The sequence below is a fragment of the Callorhinus ursinus genome, unplaced genomic scaffold (genome assembly GCF_003265705.2).
Source record: "Callorhinus ursinus isolate GAN/ISIS: 27379988/994484 unplaced genomic scaffold, GSC_fseal_2.0 scaffold63, whole genome shotgun sequence".
NCBI lineage: Eukaryota > Metazoa > Chordata > Mammalia > Carnivora > Otariidae > Callorhinus > Callorhinus ursinus.
Window position 1 is genome coordinate 218539 of NW_027397125.1, and position 24624 is coordinate 243162.

Sequence of the window (24624 nt, forward strand, 5' to 3'; positions counted from 1 at the left end):
GGTACTTCCCTCACATCCAAATTTGTGGCTAAGCTTTTCATGAAAGAGGAACAGATTTTGGTGTATTTTCAAGGCTGACCTAAGTAGACTCATGTATAAGTAGTGTTTGTGAAGACTTTTCTGCTAGACACTAGAGATTCTGTTCCACTTGAGTGAAAATCACACACAGAGCTCCTGATTTGGTGCCTGGGCCTACTGAAAGCAAACTTCTGCCCCAAGATGAGGCAAAAGCAGCCCCAATTTCTAAGATTCCTGACTGAAAAGACCTTAACAAAGGATTCTTTCTTGGATACTGGTATAACAGAGATCAAAGTGGGCCCACCACACAGGCAAACAAAGAATAGAGACACACAATGTAGTCAACACTTTGGTTCACTAAAACTATCAACACTTTGACCACAAAATCAGTTAATTCTCTTCAGGAGCTTTCCTAGAATTCATATTATCAAATGTTAAAAGAAACATTTTAATGTTTGAATTTTTATATATTTTTTCCCTTGTAGAGGAAAGGTATGGTATGGATGGGAGTTCCGAAACTGGGACTGTAACCCAGCTCTGTGAGATCTCGGTTAAGCACACTCTCAGGCCCGACTTCTCTCTGTTAGGTTAGGAATATGTTTGCAGTGACAATTTTGGGGTCTTCTGTGAAGCCCGTAACAACCACAGCTCTCTCCCTCTGCCCTCTTCAGTGCCTTCATTCTCCTCTCTGAGCCTTCTTGATTCAGTGATAGGTCCCAGTACCTCCCGTGTTATGTTCTGGCTACCAGTGATTTGGCTGAGCAATGACCCTTTATTCACTCAGGCCAATGAGGTTCTCTTTTAGAGAATTCTCCCAGGTGGGGCTAAAAGGTAGACTGCCAGTCCATCCTGGCCTCTAGACAGATGCAAAGAGAAATTTAGCAGTTGGAAAGTGAGACTGTCTTCCACCATAGGAACCGAAAGGCGGAGTGCCAACACGAAGAGAATAACGATGTTTGCAAAGAGAGGGACAAAGAGGCAAGCATATGGACAGGAGCAGAGATGAGAGGGGAAAACTATGACTTTCCAGGCACCAGTTCTAGGTGCTGCGCAGGAGTCTAGGGGTACGTGTAGCCTCGGGTACTGGCATTCTGCTCCTCGGAATTGTGTAATTAAGTCCTACTCTTAGCTTAAGATTGCTCCAGGGTCTTTGTCACATAGAGTCATGATCCTAATTAATGTAGTGGGTCGTTTCCAGGGTCCCTTCATCTTGGCGATTCTGTGGCTGTGGGATGGAGAACGCGTTTGCTTCCTGCTCTAGACATGGCTGGGAAGTGCCGTCAAGGTTTTTATACTCTGAAATCCAGTCAGCAAAGGGTTATTATTTTTTTGATGGCAGAGGCACTCAATTCTAAATTATTCTTCTCAAGTACTAATGCATTTCCTCATCTGCAAACTAGGTGGTCATTTTGAACAAGGCAAGTAAGATCCAGGTAATTCTAATGAACAACTTTTTGTCCTGAACCTCACAGGCTTGGTTCATTAACCTACGTCAGGTTGAAGCAACCTGGACAATTCTGTGTGGCCACAGACATTCTGTTCTACATTTCCTCTGTGAGCTCTCCATCTCCAAATCAGTTCCTAAGAAAATTCAGCCATTAACACCTTTCTTGTATTGTCCCAGAGATCTGCATAATGATCAGGCTTTCCCTAGGTCTCAGAAAAGTCGTGTTTTTACTGCATCTGACATCAAAGATCATCATAAAACAAAAACAAACAGGAAAGGGTTACTGTGCATGAGGAGACATTTAATGTAAAGCATTTATCTTCTATCCTATTTTAGGAACATGCTTAGGAAAAGTGTAGAGCACTTCATTAGTTTTAATTACTAAATATTTTGGCTTTAACATCTGAATTTGCTTTTTTGTTTTAAATGTCAATTTAGAGCTTACTTCCCCCCAAATATTAAAACATAAGATTAATCATCTTCACTTAGATGGTGTTAATGTGTTTATTTGCAGAAAGCTTCGCTGTCAAATACATTTGTAAAATGCTGCATGTAATCTTCCCTGAAGATTATAATGCATATTTCCAATAAACCTGTTTAATTTGAAAAAAAAATTAATCATCTTCCTTAAGTAGAAAGTAACATAGGAGTTATTATTTATTTTCTACCTGTTTTAAGAAGATTTTGAGATGTGGAGAAAAAGGAGCCCTTGTGCACTGTTGGTAGGAAGGGAAACTGGTGCAGCCACTGTGGAAAACAGGATGGGGGTTCCTCAAACTAAAACAGAAACACCGTATGATGCAGTGATACCTCTACTGGTTACTTATCCAAAGAAAACGAAGATACTAATTCTAAAAGATAGGTGCACCCCTACGTTTATTGCGGCATTATTTACAATAGCCAAGATACGGAAGTAAACTAAGTGGCCACCGATAGATGAATGGATAAAGAAGAGGTGCTATATATACACAAAGGAGTATTAGCCATAAAAAAGAATAAAATCTTGCCATTTGCAGCAACATGAATAGACCTAGAGGATATTATGCCACGTGAAATAAGTCAGAGAAAGATAAATCCCGTAAGATTTCACTCATACGTGAAATCTAAAAAAAAAAATCAATAAACAAAAAAAGCAGAGACAGACCCTTAAATACAGAGAACAAACTGATGGTTGCCAGAGGAGGGGTGTGGGTGGGGGGATGGGCACAATGGGTGAAGGGGAGGGGGAGACACAGGCTTCTGGCTATGGAATGGATAAGTCACAGGAATAAAAGGCGCCGCATAAGGAATATAGTCAATGATATTGTACCTTGTGGTAAGCAGAGCAGTTACATACAGAGTTCTCGAATCACTACGTTGTACCCCTGAAACTAATGTAACATTGTGTGTTAATTATACTTCAAAAAAAAAAAAAGATTTTGAGGTGTTTCGCAATTAAAAAGAAAAATAAAACAGAACCGTGGAAATAAAGCTCAGAAAATCTAAAAGGATTCCCAGAAGTTAGTTTGAAAGAGAAGTGAGATAGGATAACAGGAACTCAAGATAAACTGGCTATTAAAATTGAGCATCAAATTTATCTGAGAGAAAACATTTCAGGTTAAAGAATATAAACGACTGCCTTTTCCTGTCTCTAAATTTTAATTTATAGGGTACTTATAGCAGTGTAATAACAGAGAATCCCCAAACTCTACATATTTCTTTTCTTCATTACTATGTTACTTGACCTTTGGAAAACCAAAACCAAAACTGTATGTCCAGGACCCCCATCAATCAAGCCATGAGTCTCAAACTGAATTCACTTTGCCTCTCCTGTTTTTTCCTTTTTTCTCTTTTGATTTTTCAGAAAATTCTGAAGGTCATGGGGGTGGAGATGGAAAATATCTCCAAGATCAACAACACTTTAGAAGGCCCAGGACTTTGAAAGCTATTTTAAAAGGTCAAGTATATTATAACATGGCGTCGATATCACAATAGATTTATATACACTGACATTTTTAGAAGTACCATCTCCAAGACAAAAAATTTAACTTTTATTAATTTGATGCTTTTGAACATAAAATAAACGAACATAAAAAACATTTTAGTTAACTTGGAAGGGAAGATGCATTCACAGAAGTGGAAACAGGTATGTACATTTAGCAGAGACTCTAACCTCTGTGTTAGGTTAATGGTTATGAATGTATTTGAGCTACGGTGAGACATTTTACATCATTTCTTGTCTGAATGGGTCAATATTTTATTGAAAATGAACAAGATGTCACGGAAATAAAGTAGTAAAAATGCACTTGAGGTGAGAAGTGATTATGCCCATCACAAGAAGATACTGATGCGTTTCCCTTAGGATATGTTGCCTCTTTTCTTTTGCAAAGCTTTCATTAGATCGGACATGAAATCTTGCTCTCCGCTGCCTCCCCCGCCGGGCGGTGCTGGGTTCTCTTTCCTCTTTGGGGGGACTGGAGGTCTTTTGACGCCAACGGGGGGCGGCTTCGCGACCTCGGGGGCAGGTGCAGGTGGGGGCGGGGGAGGGGGCGGCAACGGAGAGCCCGCATCCCCTGCGAACGACGGCGGTGGGGGAGGCACGAAGTCTGGGGGAGCGTCGTTAAAATCGGGGGGCGGCGGAGGGAGCTGGTCGTCCTCCAGGGGCGGCGGTGGCGGGGGGGGCGGCAGAGAGTCGTCGGGCGGGGCCGGGAAGCCGCCGCCCGGGCCCTTGGCCCTGGGGGCTGTCTTCGGGCTGCCGCAGATGTCTGAAGACCGCCGCAAGGGAGGGGGCGGTGGCAGGCTGGACTTGGGAAGCTGGTGCGCCCTGGGCGCTCCTGGCTCGTGGTTACCAAGGGCTGGCTTCTTGTCCTTCAACAGAGCAAGCACAGCGTGACATTTCCATTGAAAGGTGAGGTCTGCCTCCCGAGGGGCGGGGGAGCCTCCATTCCTCAGGCCCTGAGACTACAGGTGGTTCGCGAGCTAGCTCCTCTATGCGTTAGGAGAATGACTCCAAATGGCCCTTAACAGTATTACCGATAACATTATTTAACGCTAATCTACCATGTCTTCTTCAGTAAATGGAACACGAGGTGTTTATTATATTTAGATTATAGATGTATCTCTTCCCAACGACCAAGTCATCGAAAGAGCTTTAGTGATACAGAGCTGAGCTAGTTATGGGGTTACTTCAGTCCTTACCTACCCTAAGCTCAGCTTAAGGAAACTCAAAATGGAAGCAAAATGGCTCTCCTGGCATTCCCATTCATGCCTTGGTTCCCAAGACAAGCCCCTCACCGCCCCCTCCCGGGGGGGGGGGCGGTTCTCAGCATATGCAGCCATAACATTTTTCTTGGCCTGAGTTGAGCTGGTTGTGAAGCTCAGTTGTCAGGAGCAGGCGTCTATAAAATTATTTTGCTTCTGTGTCACACCTCCAGTGGCCGAGAGGTGATTAAGAAGCTACCCCAAACCTTCCCCAAAACTCCTGGCTTAGATGTCCTCCTTTGATTAGTACAAGGAAGATGGAAGGGAAAAATAAAACAGAGTTCTCTCTAGGCTACCGGTAAGCTTTGTACAAATCTGGGCACAAAGAATAACTCTCCTAGCAAAGAACTGTTCTGCTTTCTCTTGCATCAGTGATTGCTGGCATGGGAAGAACAAAGATGCCTTTTCCCAGGACTGTGGGCTACCAGGGAGAAGCCAATTACAGGCTTTTCTCCCTCTGGCATGACAACTTCAAGGGAGGTGGTGGGTGGACTGAGAATCCACACACCTGGTCCACAGTCTTAGATTTACCTTTTCTTAACTGAGTGAAAGTCGGCTGGCTAATCAGGGATAAAATGAGCATCATAGGCTTTGTTATTATCTAGGCCTCAAGGTTTTGATGATACCAAGTGAGCTAAATGTGTGGCTCGGTTCTGTGGAGTAAAATCATGCTGCCCATACTACTGCTGGAGGAAACCAGAACATCAGACTTGGCCAAAGGCTAAAGAGACACAGTCCTCCTTCTGCCAACAGTGGAATAGGTGATAATAGTAACTTAACATTTATATAATGCAACTTCCCAGGAATTTCAGGCAGCTTAGCTGAATCCCTCTGTTTTTGTGATAATTATTATTGCAATTTACAGTTTATCAGGCCTTCATTTTTTTTCTTTTGCTTAAGCCACCTCTTACCACTGACGATTAAATTTAGAAGTTATTTTTTTTCTACCAAGTGCATTATGATTGAGTTTCTATTTTATTTGGTTTATTTGCTTGTCATGATAAGCTAGTTGACTAGTGATGCACTTAAAAACAATTCTCAACAAGCATTTTGGGAATTGATGTTCACACAAAGCAAAGTGGTTTCTATTCTGGGATCCTTTTGTTGCTTTCAGCATTTTCAAGTGTTTCTCTTCAGTTGGCTTTACAGGAACCATAGAAATAGTAAGAGCTGAAGGTGCAGTGCCTGATGTCGGACTTGAGAAGCTCATAAGAATATTAGAGAAACACAACTTTTAATGGTCTACAACGGTTTTCAGAAATTATAACAATTTCAATAAATACAAGATTTAATTGCTCCCACCACTGGCTGATGGACAAAATGAGAGGGGGCGAATGAAATGAAAAATAATGGAAGGTACAATTATTCAAGGCTGTTTGAACCACACGTGAAAAATATTCAACAGAATAGCCAGTTGAGATGTTACCAATTAGACTAGTAACTAGATTACAACTTTCAGCTACAATTTTCAGATTAAATAAATCTTCGCTAATCTCTACTGAAAAAAAGTTATAGAGAATGTTATATCAATTTGGCTATTCTTTTAAAATGTGTTTTCTTTTCCATCACCCTGAGGATGTATGTTGATCATTAACAGAAAAATATAAAATGCACATTTTCTACTAAAACCCTTTTAGTAGTCTTCTTATCTGGTTTTGGGGCTTAGTTAGCATTTAATATAGGGCTTCTGACTAACTGTTCTATTTATTCAGAAAAAGATAAGTAAAAATCCCAAGGGCTTAACACTCAGGGTCCACTTTCAGAGTGCTAAAACCACTTGCCCTTCAGCAAGAAAATCCCTTCAGCCAAAATCAATGTAGCTAAATTAAAAATATTTACCAAGCATCAGCATTAAAAAAAAATTCTTCCATTTTCCTGGAGCAATGTGGTAACAGTTGGCTTTAACTTTCCATTCTAGCCGGTATAACTTTAAGATTAACAAAAAGGCAACTATCTAAATGAAATTATAGTGACTTCTTAGTTGTTGGAACTAGATTTTCTCTTTTTAGGAGAGCAGTTATCGGACACCGCTAATGGTTTAGAATATGGGCTTACTGGAGACAGGCTGAGAATGTCAGTTACTTACTCTCTGGCCTTACCTTAGTTGTTTCTGCATGCCTCTGGGCTTCTTCGAGAACAGCGCTAACAGAATGTGCGGCCTGGGGAATCTGACCATTGGCCTGGGTGGTGCCTGTTTTAAGTCCTGAGGGGGGTGGGGGGAGACAAGAAGAGTGGGTAAGGCATATTCAACATTCTTGCAAGTTCATCTAAAAACATAAAGTAGTTTATATATTTCCAAAGCAAAAGACAAGGAGTCACAGGTACACAGACCTTAACAGAAAATCTGAGGTTCTATGGCAGTATTTCATGAGATTCAGCAAAGGTTCAGGAAAGTGAATGCTTTATATAGGCTACAACACCTGAATTAACTAGGGGCCTAGAGAATAGCATATTCTGTTTTCAAAAACCTTTAAAGAAAAAAAATTATTTATTGATTTATTTTTAGAGAGGGAGAGTGGGGGCAGAGAGAGAATCTTAAGCAGGATCCACACCCAGCATGGAGCCCTACACGGGGCTGGATCTCAACAACCCTGAGATCATGACCTGAGCCAAAATCAAAAGTCTGACACTTAACTGACTGAGCTCAAAAGCCTTTTGATAACTGGAGAATAAACTTTGAAAAAACTGTTTAAAAAATTCCTGTTGTTGAAGATTTTTCTGAAATGTCTGTTTCTAGTTTCATACTATGCTGTGTACAGGAACAACTTTTGAGCATTATTCTCAACAAACTGTACTATGGGCACAACAATAGGAGACAGAGGGGACTGAGCAAAATGTGCAGACTCCGGAGATAACCTGGAATGGATTTGCTTCCAGAAAGTTCTGATAAATCCTTATTTTATTTTCCTGCCTTTTAATTTACCCTTTGTCGCAAAAGTGAGACTAACTGAGGTTTCACAGTTTTGAGGGAATCTGACAGATTTCTTCAGATGTCTGTGGATCTCTCTGGTTCCTTAGAGAACATCCTGGAAAGGCTGGCCATCTCTCCACACGTGAAAGCCATTTCTCCAGTGCCACCCAGCCCATGATGATGACAAGAGGTCTTCTCATTGAGTGAACTCAGAGATTGCTTTAGCTACGCTCAGTGCCAGCTATTCTGTCAAATGCTTGTGAAATTACCGTTTGCTTGCTTCTTCAAATATTTTTCCAAAAGTTTCCATTCATCTACATAACAACTCAAAGAAGGCTGTTAAGAACTTGAGATTGGGAAGAAGCGAGAGTTTGATGGGATAGGATGTTAACAGGGCCTCAGAGTATCTCTCTACAAATTATTAAATACCAGATGAAAAATCTGTACAGGAGAGAAATCGGACAACACATTAGCCAAGTGGTCAAAAGGAACGTTTCCAATGAGGGGCAAACAGACATCGTATGCCTCCCATCGTGATATCCTGAGAAGGACACGAAGCCCTCACGCAGGATTCCCGCCAGAAATGCACTATCTGAAATGAATCATAAGGAAACATCAGACACATTCAAATTGAGGGGTGTTCTATAAAATAAATCGCCCTTATTCTTAAAAAGCTGTTAATGTCCTGACTGAAAAAGGCTGGGGAAATGTTCCAGATGAAGGGGAACTAAGGAGACATGGTAAGTAAATGCCATACACGATCCTGGGTGGAGCCTGAGCCAGGAAAACATGCTGCTATGGAAGGCACTGCTGAGATGGCTGGCAAAACCGGAACATAGGCTGTGGCTTAGATAATATTAATACGAAATTCCCTAGATCTGATAATTGTACTACGGTTAGTAAGAGAATAGCCTTGATTTTAGGAACCACAAAGGGAAGACTGGAGGGGAAAGGGGTATGAGATAGTCCGTCTACTCTCAAGTGGTTTGGAAAAAACACGTCTGTGGATAACACATGGAGAAGCGGGAGTTGGGGGACAGAAATGATAAGGCAAGTATGACAAATACTCAATATTGGTGATGTGGGGAAAGGGTTCTTTGTACTATTCCTGCAACTTTTCTGCGTGTTTGAAATGACTTCAGAATAAAAAAAGATATTTGTGTCCATTTATGCAGTTGAAATATTAGAACAGGCTAGAACCACGTTCTCTACTGCCAGTTTTTCATTATAAAATCCATGTTCCTATTCAGCAGGGAGAGCCACCTCCTTGTTCTGAGCAGACCTTCGCTTGCCCTCCTCAGCACGCCCGTGATGTGCCCCGTAAATGTGCATTTCTCTAGCTCTAAAGCTCACTAAACGTCTCTAATTAGCCATAGCTTTGTTCTGGAGGTCAGGAAGCAATAGGTCTAAACATCTTAAAGCCTTAGGATGTTTATACTTAAGACTTTCTTATACATATTCAAATCCTTTCTTTATATACAAACACCTTTGTACAAAGTGAACAGAAACTGAAGGGGAATCCTGAAGACCGTCGGGGGAAATTCCTTTAAAGGGCACTAATGTATTTTCTTTTTGCTTCTTTTGCCCAAACACATACCTGGGCTGATTTCTCACCAACACAGTGTGTGTTTTTATGTTAACTAGGATGTCCTGGTCTTTAATGTGTCTGTGAGAACAAACGAATAATAAAAATATCCCAAATGCTCCAAGCTGCTGTCTTCCCATGTACCAGGAAATCCAGTCTTTTCTATGGGCTCTCTGCCCCATCTGGGACAACCCATGGGTACCCACATAAGCCATATATTCTGTAGGTGCCACTGACTTGGGATCTAGGTTGTCTGGGTTCACTGTATTAACAGTCCTTGCTGTCAAGTAGCAATATAGTCTTTCCCACTGTCTCTTTTGGAGTTCTTAGAGGAATTAGGGGTTGGAAGTTGATTAAATATATATGAGCCCCGGATGCTTTACAGGACTCAAGTGCATTCTGAAAATCGGTCCAAACCCCATGTCCCTCATTCTTAACTCACATGGTTTGTGAAAGGCCAATCCTCCCACTTGACCTGGCAAGTCAGAGGGCAGCAACCTCATGGGCACAGTGAGATCAATAGGAATGGGCACAAAACAGAGCCCTCCCAGAGATCGGGCTCTGTTTTTCAGAGATGGGGCATTCTACTTATAGTAATATTTATAGCTGTGTGAAAAATGTAAGGCTAGAGAATCACTGGCAGTCCTTGCCACCTAGTTTGGTTGTGGCGGGGGCTGGGGGGACAGTAGCTGGAGGGAGATGTAGAGTCATGGGGGGTTTTATTTTTATTTCATTTTATTTTTTTTTAAAGATTTTGTTTATTTATTCATGAGAAACAGAGAGAGAGAGGCAGAGGGAGAAGCAGGCTCCCACAGAGCAGGGAGCCTGATGCGGGACTCGATTCCAGGGCCCTGGGATCATGACCTGAGCTGAAGGCAGATGCTTAACCATCTAAGCCACCCAGGCGCCCCATAGGAGGGTTTTAAAACTTACTTGCTTGAAGAAGGGAGCAGTGTTAATGAGAAGGACCCAGTAGAGCAGAAGAGGTATAATAAAGCATCTGTCTAATCTTTGTCCTGAATTCCTGGCACAGAACTTCTAAAACCCTTGGTATTTCCAAAGTGATTGGAATGTCTTTGCTGTTCAATGAACTCCTAGCATCACATCTGAGTTTATGCTAACAAGATGGCTTGGGATGCGGGTTGGCTATCAGAAACTCTAACAGGTGATTAGAGGGTTGGGGGCTTTGAGCTAACCCAACTTCTGGGGAGGGCACTGAAATCAATCGTGGTCGATGAGAGGACAAAGAAGCTCTGCAGCCAGGACCCTCCCAGACCTTGCCCTGTGTGTGTCTCTTTATTTGTTATTATATCTTTATTTATTATAAAGGCTGGTCCTTTATAATAACATTATAATAATAAGGATAGCACTTTCCTGAGTTCTGTGAGTCATTCTAGTGAACTGTTGAAGCTGAAGGGGTAATGGGAACCCCTAAAATTGTAGCCAGTAGGTCAGAAATGTGGCTGGCATTGGAAGAAAGGCAGCCTTGCTGGGACTGCTCCCCTTGGCCTGTGGGGTCTGAGCTAATTCCAGTGGTAGGCATCAGAGTGATACTGCAGAAGATCTGCTGGTGTTGGAATAGGGGACCAGAGCATGCATGGAAGGACTGGCCCTTGTTAGAAAGTGACATAATGGACGCAGGCTAGGACGGGTACAGATGCAGGGAAGTTGTTGGGTTTGGTGGTGGGAAGTCAAAGGAGTTCCCATTTGATGGTTCCGTTTTCTCTGCTGAGAGTGAAGGATTTGGGGATTGGAAGTCTGAGGAGAGTGAAGAACATTTGAGACAATGAGAGAAACTAGGAATTACATTGATAGGAACAGGTTTTCTCAAAATTACTGGCATCTGGGACTAGAAAATTTTTTGTTGTGTGGGGGGCTGTCCTATGCATTTTAGGACAGGCAGCATCCTTAGCCTCTACCCATTAGATATCATAAGCATTTCCCCCAAGGTGTGATTACCAAAATTGTTTCTAAACATTGCCAAATCTTCCCTAGGGGGCAAGGTCACCCTCAGCTGAGAACCGCTAGTCTAGAGAACCAGAGTAAGATAAATAAGCAGTATTTAGGGCCCAGTTGTGGGTGATGTCCAGAGCTCTGTGGTGGAATCACTTGCTTGGTCTTTTTGGTGAGCAGCCCCCATCCTAAAGCTACCAGGGGTTCCACCAGGAGTCACCTCATTAGCATAACAAAGACACGATGGCTCAGGAAATTCCTTGGGCTCTTGCAGCTTTGTCAGGAATTGAGGCCAAAGACCAGATATATTTATTTTTTTAATTTCTTAAATTTAATTTTATTATGTTATGTTAATCACCATACATTACATTAGTTTTTGATGTAGTGTTTCAGATATATTTCTTATTGAACCACAGAGACGGTCTGTGATCTGAATGATCTGAACAAATAGAGCTGATGCCAAAGATGATCCCCCGAGCACCTGACTGGATATGGCTCTTCCTGGCTGCTGACCACAAAACCCAAACTTCCTGACGGATGCCTCACTCAGCCAGAACCAGGCCAAGAAACCTGTTTGGGTGACAGGATGACTGTCAGTATACAATATACTAGCTGCTTCATTCTGGGAAATGGCTGATATGCCAATGCTTGTGAAAAATAACTAGAACCATTACTTGGTAAGAAACAGAGCTATTTGCTAAAGTCATTGATCCCAATTTCAGAGAAAAGTGCTCAGAAGAAAAAATTCTTTGGTTGTCTGGAAAGCAAAGGCATCTTAGCGTTCCCTCGACTCAAAGGACTTAGAGCCTTATGGGCTCACCCTCAGTGAGTAAGACCTGAGGCCACAGGATCTGCCTCAGAAATAGCCCAGGAGCCTTTACTGGAATAGAGGCTGGTGCTCCTGGGAGAGATGCCCCAGATGGTCTCAGGATGCCTCATCCCAAAGAGTGACCCCATCTTGGGAAGGGGAAACTTGACAGCTGAGAACTCCAAGTGGTGTTTCACTCCTAAGCTGAAGACTGATAGAATTAGGAAACCCAACTCCCAACCAACCCCAGCAACCCTTTATTTAGTAACTCAATAAATATTTACTATATGCCAGGCTTGTAAACCCTGGGAACACAATGTGCAACCTGGTGAGATGGTCTTTTGTCCTTTGGAGACTTAGAGTCCAGTGGAGAAAACAGGCACCAAACACGTTCATGGATACATAAAATAATTACAAATCGTGGTAAGTGCTCTGCAGAAAACAGTTTTACTCAGCATAAACACTTCCAGAAACTCACTCTACACAGAGCAGCCAATCTGGACACATACAGTGAAAATATCTTTAGGTGTTGGGTCAAATCTGACGTATTGCACCTTCTACACTTTCAAGCTGCTTTTACCCTTTGAGCAGCAAAGAATACATATACTGGCCTTTGATATGACCATTCTCTAGCACTGAAGGACAATGACCAGAACTTTCCTGCTGTAAATGGTTCCAGTTCTTTCAACCATTATTTATCATAAAGACAAGGTGTTTGAATTACAGCTCAGCCACAGAGAAGACACTAGACACTCACTTAACCCAGCTTCAGAATTTCTTCAACTGTGGAGTGCGGGTAATAATCTATACTTTGAAGGGTTGGTGTAAGAACCAGAAATAGTCTATGTAAAATGATGCCTTGCACACACTTCGTCTCTCAAAATTCTGTCCTTCTCAAAATACAAACAAGAAGCTGTTATGTTACCAAAGAATGTGATGTCCAGGATTGGGTACAAGGCTCTGGCCATGATACCATGACGCAAAACATTGAGAATGATCTCGTCCTTTTCGTGGGCTGTCTGCTGGGTGCTAACGGAGCTTAGGACAAATATCACCTTTCTACTCTGATGAGACACAGTATTCTACTAGCTCACCCTACAATGGTGGTTACCATCTCATCAACAAGCATGTCATGAAAAAAGTGGTTGAAGCTTTGCTAAGAATCACTTATAAAGAAACAGATACAGGTGGGGGTGGAGATCTTGAGCCAACATTTATAAAATGTGTTGGCTATGTTTGAACATGAGCTCTAAGCTTTGAGCAAATGTCAGGGTTTCTTCTTTGCACAGTACCTGTAGCAGGTGGGGCGGGCGGCGCTGGTGGTCCCGTGCTCACAGTGCCCAGGTTTGTCCACCGGGAGGCGAGTCCGGCCCTCGCCATAGCCCGCTGATAGTTATCATAGAGAGTCTTCCCATACTGGGGAGAGAACACAAAAGAAGCAAGAAAGAAATCCATTTATCCCAAATCCTGCACCCAACTGCAATATATATATATAGAGAGAGGGTATATATATAAAGTACCTTATAGCTACTCTTTTTACTTCTTTCCTCAGTTGTTTTTTTTAGTGTATTTCAATAAAAAAATCCATAGATTGTTTTCATGTGTTAAGTAATTTTCCAGATTAGCAGAGTCAGTTAATGCTTTTACCCAGATGTTAGAGGAGGGCTTTTGCCACCCACTTCTGATCACCGTAGGTCTTCATGTAAATCTACCACAGGTTATGTGTTGTGTTTCTCAATACTACATATGCAAAGCTTTCCACGACTAAATAAAGATCTGAGAAGTCTCATGGGAGAGTAAACCCTTGATTCTCAGGTCGTTGAGGGGGTCTGTGTTTGCATCACTCTTACCTATTAAAAAAACCCTGTGGGCAAGAAAGTAAGATGGCATCAGCAGCACTGACCCATTAAGGATGGGTCAGCCATTTCCAAGTAGCACAGAGACTGCACCCAGGTCAGGACGCTGGTATGCAACTCCAGACGGGGGGGTCCACATGCTCTCTCACCTTGGCAATCCTTATTCCCATGACCCACTGGTTTAGGGTTCTCGCGTCGTCACAGCAGAGATATTTGATATACTGGGACTCCTTTTGAATTTGGGGATGCTAGAAGAAAGTAATTTCAAAGATCATTTATAAACTATTTATTAGTATCTTTCGAGTTTTTTTTAAAAACTTAACAATGTATGTGATTTCCTGAGGTGGTGGAAAATTGCTGGTAGCAATTTTAGGATTAGGAATAGGGGTGCCTTTTATTTTTTTATTTTTATTTTATTTTTTAAGATTTTATTTATTTATTTTGAGAGAGAGATGAGGGGCAGAGGGAGAGGGAGAGAGAATCTCAAGCAGACTCCCCGTTTCCCCGATGAGCGCGTAGCCCAATGCGGGGCTTGACCTCATGAGGAATAGGGGTACTTTTAAATGGACTAAATTTTGAAAGGATTTAAGAAACCTGTGACATGATTTATCATAAGCACTTCTTACTATATTATCAATAATAATTTTCTCTTCTGCTTTTTTAGCTTTTGAAAGCCTTCGCATACACCATGTCTCCTTTCCCACAAGAAATCCGAGTTGTCTCTCCATTTATCAGATAAGGGACCTCACCTGATGTAATTTTTAGGTCACAGAATTAATGCTCCGTGACTCCCAGTCAGACCCCGGGGTATTTCTGTTACCAGGAATTCAGGATTTCACCCATTCTAATTGTCTTCTCCTACCCAAACTGGCCACTTTGGCCTCTGGAGGGATGGCCCAGAGAGGGAATATTCTGTCTATTTTGAAGTGGCAATGGCTTGAGGCGCTGCACTAGGATCCGGGCCTTCCAGGAGCTCACGGTCAGAGAGAGCAATGATACCGGCAGGAACGAAGAGGAGAGAGAGAGAGACACTGGTCTCTGGTCATCAGAGCACCCTGGGCCCCTCTTTTTTAATCCTCGTTGCCCTTGTAATTTCTGTTGTGTGTGGCTGTCTCTGATAGACTGTGTGCTCCATTAGGGTGGGGACCATGTCTGTCATTCACTGCTGAAGACCCCCAGTGCTTAGCACATGCCTGGTGCATGACCAATATTCTGGTCCAGAGGTGGAAATACTTGTTGAAGGAAATAAATAAGAGCAAGCTTTCCTGTTCAGCCAGAAGTCTTATGGCTACAAGGTGAGGGGCAGGCAACCAAATCTAGATTCTAAGATTTGTGCCACGTGAATTTTCACGGGTCGTTGTCATTTTTTTAAAAAGATTTTTTTATTTATTTGAGAGAGAGAGGGAGAGCACGCCAAGAGCAAGTGGGGGGAGGGGCAGAGGCAGAGGCAGAAGGGAGACAGGCAGAGAGAAGCAGACTCTCCGCTGATCACGGAGCCCCAGGCAGGGCTCCACCCCAGGATTCCCAAGATCATGACCTGAGCCGAAACCAAGAGTCAGAGGCTTAACTGCTGAGCCACCGGGGCGCCCCGGGTCATTATCATTTTTAATAAGTTTCATTATATAGAAAAATAATTATAACCATAACCATTGTGTGTGCACGTGGGTGTTTGTGTAAGACCAACTCTTCTGCCTCCACCTCTCAGAGCAGCTTGCTAATCCTGCTAGCATGGGGACAAAGCGGTGCTGAAATGTAACGCCAAGCGAGTCTTGGGAGCCGGGAGCCGTCTTCCGGTGCAGGAAAGGAGCGGAGCTGTCAGTTCCTCTCTTAGGGTATCGCACAGACCTTCACTTTTGCTTTTGGCTTCATCACTGACCATCAAGGAAATGGCTATTTTCAAAGTTGATCTAAGTCAAGGGCAACGTGCCTTTGAACGTCAGTTTGAATCTGAGAAGCAGCATCCGGACTAGTCTCCGTGCTGATCTTTCCCACAACTCAGTGGCATTGCTGTCATTGCCCAGAAAGGATAACAAGACTTCCGTGCAAACTCGAAGAGCTTGATGAGAGGTTAGTAAGTTTGGGTTTTACAGATGAGAAAACTGAGGCCCAGAGTAGTTACTATATATTTTACACCATGGTCCACTAGACTCTTGGAGGTCTCTTGTCCTGCTACCTAGAATCTCTGTATTTATATTAAGCTATTAGGCCAAAATTCCAAACTTTAAAGATACCACAGAAAAAAATTCAGAAATTGTAAAGAATTCTTCCTTTTAGCCTTTTGACCCAGTTGAGGAAAGTCCACCTTCATACTTTTCTCTGTGAACGGACCATTCTCTTTGTTTAGGTCCTTCCCCTCTGAGAATTTGCATCCGTATCATTGGAAGAAAGGTCTTAGGAGTTTTCCTGAGGGTGACAATACGGGGCTCCCCGGTGTTGTTGTAGTTTTCCATTCTGGCCAGCAGATGGCAGCATACACTCCTGAATGGCTGCTGTGCATTTTTTTCCCCCCCGTTACAGGGATTCAAAGCTTCCTCACTAATTCTGAACGTTAGATTTTAGCTTTATTATAAATGTAACCCCAGTGACCATCCTCTATGGGGGCCTTTAAAATGGAAACTCTCTATCAACTCAGATAATGTGGCCCAGCAGCAAAAATGGATTTGTAACATTAATTAACTGGAAGGTCATTTGGGTGACAAGTGACTTATTTCCTGGATGGAATGTAACATTCCACACATTTCTGCAACACTCCCTCCAACAATGGAATCCGCAAAGTAAGACCGAAGTTCTTGTCTTTCGGTACCTGAAACACAGCTCCCTGACTTACAGCAGCATTCTCGTTGACGGTCATGCAAGAGGGGCAACTTCAGCAACTTAATGCTTATAATTTTTCTTAGAAAGCAGTTATTATTTTTTTTCTGAGAAATTTTTAAAGTGAACATTGTTACCTTGGGCTTGCTATCTTAAAATATTCTTCGTTTTTTTTTTGTTCATGCCTCGCGAGAGCCAGGTTCCTAAGAGCAGACTATAAGTCACGTTGTGCTTGCAATGAAGTGCACAAATCAGCTGTCTGGGTAGAGGTACCCACTCAAACAGCACAATAAATAATTTCTTAAGTATGTTATTTATCCAAATAGAGTAAAATGTGGTTATTCCATTGAACATAATGGGTTTTGAGGATAAAACAGAGGCAAGAACTCTTTAACTTGGGTTCTGACATGGCCCCCCATGAGGTAGATGTACAGACCTTGGTTCATTCTCACTGACTTCCTTACACTACATGCATACTACAAATGTACATGGGAGAGTCAGCATCCGATGACCTCGGAGGTTGCTTGCAATCATCAAATTTTATGGTTCTAAGACGAGCTATCTAGTGGGTACGAGGCTCCTTCCTGCCTCCCAGGAAGTCGTTCAGCAAGTCACTGTGCTTGTTTTCCAGTCATGGTTTGGGACCTTGCCAAGGGGTTTCCTCCCTGACTGGGCCTTTCACTGAAAAATTATTTGCAAAGGGGTTTAAGGAAAAAAAAAAATGCTGGTTCAGTACCACTGGCCAGACTCTTGTGCAATTGGTTGGATTGTTCCTGAAAGAGAGAAGGTCTTTCATGCAGCACAATACACAAGGGTCAGGGCAACTGCAGAACATTACTGTTAAAAAGGATCTTACAGATCCTCTAAACTGAGGTAACTCTGTGTTACAAAGGAGAAAACTGTGTCGAGAAATTTAAGCCAAAGCCGAAGGAATGGCTAAGAACTAAGGACCTGTGCATTCACCAAATACCTCGGGGTGCTAAGAAATATGCCTGTCATTAATAAGGATGAGTAAGAGGCTCACACCATAATTAGGAAGTGGTGGCTGGGGATGTTGCTGGGGGAGACATATGTCAACAAATATATGATTATTCTATGATATGGTGAATTTCATAGTAAAAGCTTGAAAACAGAGAATGAGAAGGGCTCTTTGGAAGAAGTGTATTCTATCACTCGATCCCATCTGAGGCACATCTAGAAATTCTGTGTGGCTAAGGCCTGGGAGCCATGGAAAGAAGAGGCAGAAAATGAGCTGGAGCCAGAGTCCAGGGCCTGGTGTAAAGCTCGCATCTGGACTTTCGGCATCAGACATTTTAGAAGAGCAGAGGGATGCAGGCAACCCCCGGCAGTGATGTGGAAGATGGGCCCGGAGTGAGGGGGAAGGGCAGACAGAGAGGGCTGGATGAGAGACCTCTCTGATGGAAAATCAGAGGTTAATGATGGATTGGACAAGAAAGGGAAGGGATTTCTAGGATGGTTTCTCTATCTGTAGCTTGGAAAAGTAGTTGTGTATTATGGGTGTAACTGTGTCCCTTCTAAGGATATGTTGTAGTCCTAACCCCTGGTGCCTGTGAACGGGACCTTATTTGTAAATAGGATCTTTGTAGACATAATCTAGTTAAAATGAGGTCACGCTTGATTATGGTGGGCCTTAATCCAATAGGACTGGTGTCCTTGTGGGAAGAGAAGAAATACAGACATGCAGAGTGTGGAGGGCACGTGATATAGAGGCGGAGATTGGCGTTAGGCGGCTGTAAGCCAAGGAATGCCAAGGATTGCTAGAAATGGACAGAAGCCAGGAGAGAGGCATGGAGCAGATTTTCCCTCAGAGCCCTCCAAAAGGAACCAACCCTACGGACAACTTGATTTTAAACTTCCGGATTCCTGAATTGTGAGAGCATAAATTTCTGTTGTTTTAAGCCAGCTGGTTTGTGGAACTTTGATATGGCAGCCCCCCAAAAGTAATACAGTTGGGGATGGTACCACTCATCTTGAGTGGGACTGCAGAAAGGAAGAGTTTGTGAGGGTGGAGAGAGAGCTGAAAACACGGGTTATGGCTGAAGTGCCCTTGGGCACAGTTTTCTCAGGTATAAAACTGGGACGAGAAGGTGAGACAGTTCTCTACAGACTGGGAATTATCAGTGTGCTGAAAACAGCTGGAGATGTGGCTGTGAATACGACTCCTCCGAAACAGCAGGAGGCTGGTGAAAACAGAATATTGAACCCCGGACAACATTCCAGTGTGTGTGGGAGGAGGAGGACCCCGCAGAAATGGAGGAGCAGGTGGAGAGAGAGAGGGGTCTGGGTTGAGGGCGAGGCTGTTATCACCAATGCAAATGAGGCCAGGAGGACCAGAAGCCTGAGGATTGAAACAGCTGATTGTTCACCAGAAACTGTAATAAGAGCTTCAGCACAGGAAAGAGGAGAAGCCAGCCAGAGTGCAAGCTCCACAAAGCCAAGTTCTTTGTTTTGTTTGCTGTGTGTCCTAAGGTCCTGGATAGCAGTGGGTTGGAGAGAAATATTTTGGAATGAATGAGTTTTACTGACAGGATAAAAGTTGAGGACAAGGAGGACCTACTGCTCTCTCAGGAAGTCTGAGCGAAAGGGAAGGCAGAAGCCAAAGGTGTGGGAAAGATCAGAGGGAAGTGATTTGGAATACCCGCCCAAGGAATATTTGAATGTGTTGTAGCCCAAAAGAATTCTCTGGAGAGAGGATGAAGACGCTGAAGCAAAAGGGAGTCACGGATGGTGCGGTCCCAGGGAAGGTTAATGTTGGAGGGACTGGCCTTGGAGGAAGGAGCCTTTTCCTCTGAGACACAAAGTTGGAAGGATGACGACTGTGTTAGATTAAGTTTAGAGGTAAACAGGAAGTAAACCAGGGCGACTCAATCCTTCCCTTTTCTGTCTTCTCCAATTAGAAGGCAAGGTGTGCTGACTAGAGAGGTTCATAGGTGAGAGACTCTTTGAGAAGAGTATAGATGATGTCAGGGGATGAGGTAGGAGACTGAGTTGAGCAGAAAGCAGGGGGAAAACCTGCTAAAATCTTCTGTGAGTGCAGGAGCTGACCTGGTCAGCAAAAAGCAGACTCAAGAACCAAAAGTGAGCTACTTAGCTCAACTGTATGAGCCCCACATCTGTTGAATGAATGAACGAACAGATGTGCACTTGTGCACATGTGATGTGGCTCTTGAGTAGGCTAGGGAAAGGAAGGTGCAGTACTAAGAGAATGTTGACCCTAAGTCTTAGCTCTAAGAGATTCAAGATAGGAGTGAAGAGGGAACCGCCATCTTCCAGTAATTCGCCAAAATGACCAACACAAAGGGAAAGAGGGGAGGTACCTGCTATATGTTCTCTAGGCCTTTTAGAAAACATGGAGTTGTTCCTTTGGCCACATACACGTGAATCTATAAGAATGGTGATATTTTGGACATCAAGGGAATGGGCACTGTTCAAAAAGGAATGCCCCACAAATGTTACCATGGCAAAACTGGAAGAGTCTACAGTGTTACTCAGCATGCTGTTGGCATTGTTGTAAACAAACAAGTTAAGGGCAAGATTCTTGCCAAGAGAATTAACATACGCATTGAGCATATTAAACACTCAAAGAGCCGAGACAGCTTCCTGAAGTGTGTGAAGGAAAATGACCAGAAAAAGAAGGAAGCCAAAGAGAAAGGTACTTGGGTTCACCTGAAGCGCCAGCCTGCCCCACCCAGAGAAGCACACTTTGTGAGAACCAATGGAAAGGAGCCTGAACTGTGGGAACCCATTCCCTATGAATTCATGTCATGATAAATGTAAAGAAAATAAAAGACCTCAAGACTGTAAAAAAAAAAAAAAAAAAAAAGATAGGAGTGAAGAGAGTTTGTTCTCAAGAGAACACACTTCACGTTTAACAATAAGCATGAGGTGACCTTGGCTAAGTTCATGAACCTCTGGGAGTTTCTGTTTCCACATCTACAACGTAGAGATGAAAATGCCTCCCTTGAAGGGTTGTTGAAAGATTAAGTGAAATAATGTATGAAAGGACCCAACGCAGAGCCTGTAACATGAGAGGGCATATTACTATTAATATTAATGACAGAGGGATAATAATAAATAATAATGAGAGCACAGTGGGGCAGGGAGCTTGATGTGCACATCTGTTCATTCATTCATTCAACAGATGTGAATTAAGCATTTAATACTGATTCAGGCTCTGGAACATAATAGTAAACACAAAAGAAAAAGTCCCTGCCCTCGAGGTGTTTATATTCTACTAGGGTAGAAAGCCAATAAAAATATAAAACGTTGCATAATATAATTTCAGATTATGAAAACTTCTGTGAGGAAAATGTGGCAGAGTAAGGGGTAGAGAGAAGATGAGTTAATGGAGCAGAATTCCAATGCTCTTTCCATGATAACTCCACGGGCTCTGAACAGACCGTGATAAAAACATTTCTCCTGGAAGGTATTTACTTCCACTGACCCATCGCATTTAGCCTCAGAGTGGAGTGAGAAAGAATTCACAAAGGAGGAACTTCATCACAGGTTCAGAATGGGAGTGTGCATCAAAGAAAAAGTACAAGGAAAGAAATGATTCTCGAGTACCAAGTCCTTTCCTTGGATTTTGGCATCTTTCCCGTGAGTATGCACAAGGGACTGAGGAACAGATGACGTCTATTCTGCTTTCTCAGAGTGCGGTCCCGGCAAATGGCGGCAGCAGCAGCACCTGGGAATTTCGTGGAAGAGCTAATTCCTGGGCCCGACCCCAGACCCACTGAATCAGAAACTCTAGGGGCCCAGAAACCCGTGTTTTAGCATCTCTCTTGGTGATTCTCAGGCACAGTACAATTTGAGAACCACTGGTCAACAGAAATATTACTAATGATAAAGTGTTGTAATCATGACTACCAATTAATGAGTGCTATGGTTCTAGACATGGAACTCAGGGTGCTTTGAACATACCTTATTTAAGCCCCACTTAAGAAGGGTTGGGTACAATCATCCCCACTTTGTAGGAGAGGGCAATAAGGTGTAGAGAGTGTCGATAATGTGCCAGGTGACAGGCCAGGACTCACACTCTCATCTCCTGACAGCAGGAAGGTGGACTGTCATAATCAGTAAGCTCACACTGAATAAGACACTTGCGGACTGGATTTCTCAATCAGTGCAATGGCTATGGGATCATACAATCTCTTGATCTGCTTCTCCATATCCCGAATTCCTTTTGTCATGCATAGACATATTCTTTGAATTCTGTACATCTGTTCACCCTAATGAAATATTTTAATGTCAAGAGATTTTTTTTCCCATAGTGGACAGAAAGGGAAATAAGTGACCAAATGTTCATAAACAAGTTAAGTTCTCCAAACTGCGACAGACCCTTTTACTCAGCAAATTAATAACAATTCCCAGTATTTTGGGAAGGTACTGAGAATCATGCTTAAGAGCAGAATGAGCAGGGTGACTGCTCATAAAATTGGTTTGAGAACAAAACTGATCACACTCTGAGGAAAAGGGAAATGTTCCATGAGGACTGTTCCTGACTCCTGTCCATTTCTGTATCTATCATAGGCCTGCTTTTTTCTCTATCTTGGAGCCCTGTACCACCCCTAAACCCCACTTCAGAGAAGCCCCCAACCCTCTCCTGAAGGCTTAGGCCTTCGATATGTGGGTTTTGTTAAACATTTTTTTTATTTTTATTTTTTTTGGATATGCGGGTTTTAGATGGTTCTAGTCCAATACCCTGGGTCTCAGCATGGCCATTCTTGGTGCAGCCCAGAGTTACCTGCAACCCAGGTCAGATCATTCAAATCATGACTCCAGGACCTACTTCCAAACTTGTGAATCGGCATGAGAAACCGAGTTCCTGTCCTGCTTGCTGTGTCTAAACCTCCTCCTGGGAACCTCTGGGTCTGGGATCTTGTCTTTCTCTCACCAGACATCCCTGCTGAGCCTCTGGGCCCCAGCCCTGGGTTTGGGGCCTTTGCTCCCTCCTGACCACTGTCATTCAATTTGCCCGCTCTAAAGTGTATTCCATTACCAACTAAGCCCTAATTGTGGATGTTTGGAGGTAGGACACATTCTAATACTCTGAGTGTAAAACTTGGCTGTGTTTAGGGAAAACAAAAATTCCTGGGCCCCATCCTTAAGCATTTTGAGTCAGCATTGAGTCATTCCAGGGGCCTTGGAACTTGTATTTTTACCATGAGTCTGAGTCAGCCAGATACTGACCAGCATTTCAGAACCTCTCTCAAAAGCTTCTCCCTGCTTAAGAGATGTGGGCGTTAGAATGCACGTGTAGAAATGAGGGCGTCCAGTCTGGTAATTTCTCAGGGTCTCAGAATTCCAAACAAGGGCTATGGGGTCAGACAAGAACACAATGAAGACACGGTTCAGGCCGGCTGGTGGCAGGCGTGGGGCTGGGCAGAGATTTTGCAACCTAACAAACAGCAGTCTCAGAGAGGGGCCTCTGAGCCACCACCTGGTTGCTTTCTTTCTTTTTTTAAGTAGGCTCCACACCCAGGGTGCCTGGGTGGCTCAGTTGGTTAAGCGACTGCCTTCAGCTCAGGTCATGATCCTGGAGTCCCGGGATCGAGTCCCACATCGGGCTCCCTGCTAAGCAGGGAGTCTGCTTCTCCCTCTGACCCTCCCCCCTCTCATGTGCTCTCTCTCTCTCTCATTCTCGCTCTCTCAAATAAATAAAATCTTTTTTTTAAAAAAAAGGTAGGCTCCACACACAGCGTGGAGCCCAATGCAGGGCTTAAATTCTTGACCCTGAGATCAAGACCTGAGCTGAAATCAAGAGTTGGACGCTTAACCCAGGTGCCCCCACCGCCCGGTTTCTTATCTTGGTTCAGCCACTTACTGGTTGGGGAGTCTCTGTGCTCAGCTTCCAAATCTATATTTTAGGGAGAATTATGGCTCTTACCTCAAAAGGTTGGTAAGAGGATTAAATGTGTTAATGTATGTAAAGTGCTTAAAACATTGCCTTATACATGCTATGTGTTTGTCATTATTCTCACTACCCCGTCTATGCCAGGAACAGAAAAGGAGATGTGGGAACCTGAGGTAGGCAGGACTTTCTCCTCGTCTCTCTTCCTTCTGACCCAAATGGACTCTTGCCTCAGGGCCTTTGCACTTGCTGTTCTTGTTTCTGGAATGCTCTTCCCTGGGTAATTCTTCCTCCCGCACTTTACTCACATCTTTTATTAAATGTCATTCCCTCAGAGACCCTTTCCCTGACCAACCCATTTAAAGAGGCCCTGGTCCTGGCATACTCTGTCCCCTACCCTGCTTCATATTTATCCAGAGCCTTAGCATTACCTGATACCACTTTTTTTTTGTTTACTGCCATTTCTCTCACACTGAATATAAACTCCATGAGAACAGGGATTATTATAAGTTTGGTTCACTTCTGTATTCCTAGCACCTGGGACAGTACCTAGCAGATAGCTGGCATTCAATCAATATTGAGTAAGTAAATGAATGAATGAACAAACGAACGAACAAACGGATGAATGTCCAGGCTGCCTGCGCTCAATCAGAGTTTTGGGAACGTTTGGGTCTAGGAGACAGACACCCAACTCCTGGAGTAACAGATCTGTGACAACATCACACTAGTGTGGGCACCTCTGAGATCATTTCTAATGACGTGGTCCTTGGCAAAGAATATGTTTGCTATATATGTTAAATGTTAAGTGTTGTCCTCCACTTATGAAAATGATATAAACCTATAGTATAGACTTTGAACCACTTCCTCAGGAGAGGTGACATGGGCACCCACATGGAGTGTGGCAGCATACATTTCTAGGAACATGGTGATGGGGTTCTTCCGTGGTGGGGGGTGGGTGACTGACCTACAAAAGAATCTTACCAGGAACCTGGTCTTATTAACTCCTGCTCCACAGACTTCCATCCCAGATGGAAAATGAGGAACCTGACTCTCAGGAGAAATTCTGCATACAGCCTTGTGCTATACCTATGGAATTAGATAATCAGCACTCTCTGGTATGA

At 43.3% G+C, this 24624-nt stretch overlaps 1 protein-coding gene and 1 pseudogene across 1 annotated transcript in view; one reads left to right on the plus strand and one right to left on the minus strand.

The window, feature by feature from the left end:
* Positions 1–3473: 3473 nt before the first annotated feature.
* The window catches only part of APBB1IP (amyloid beta precursor protein binding family B member 1 interacting protein), a 104229-nt gene continuing 83078 nt past the window's right edge, over positions 3474–24624 (minus strand). Inside the window, exons 11-14 of the mRNA XM_025892011.2 lie at positions 13968–14066; positions 13255–13378; positions 6805–6908; positions 3474–4312 (exon numbers count right to left, since the gene is read on the minus strand). Of these exons, the coding sequence (XP_025747796.1) occupies positions 3803–4312; positions 6805–6908; positions 13255–13378; positions 13968–14066 (837 nt within the window). The 3' untranslated portion in view covers positions 3474–3802. The remainder of the gene's footprint in view (positions 4313–6804; positions 6909–13254; positions 13379–13967; positions 14067–24624) is intronic.
* Positions 19919–20440, plus strand: LOC112839118 (large ribosomal subunit protein eL21-like; annotated as a pseudogene).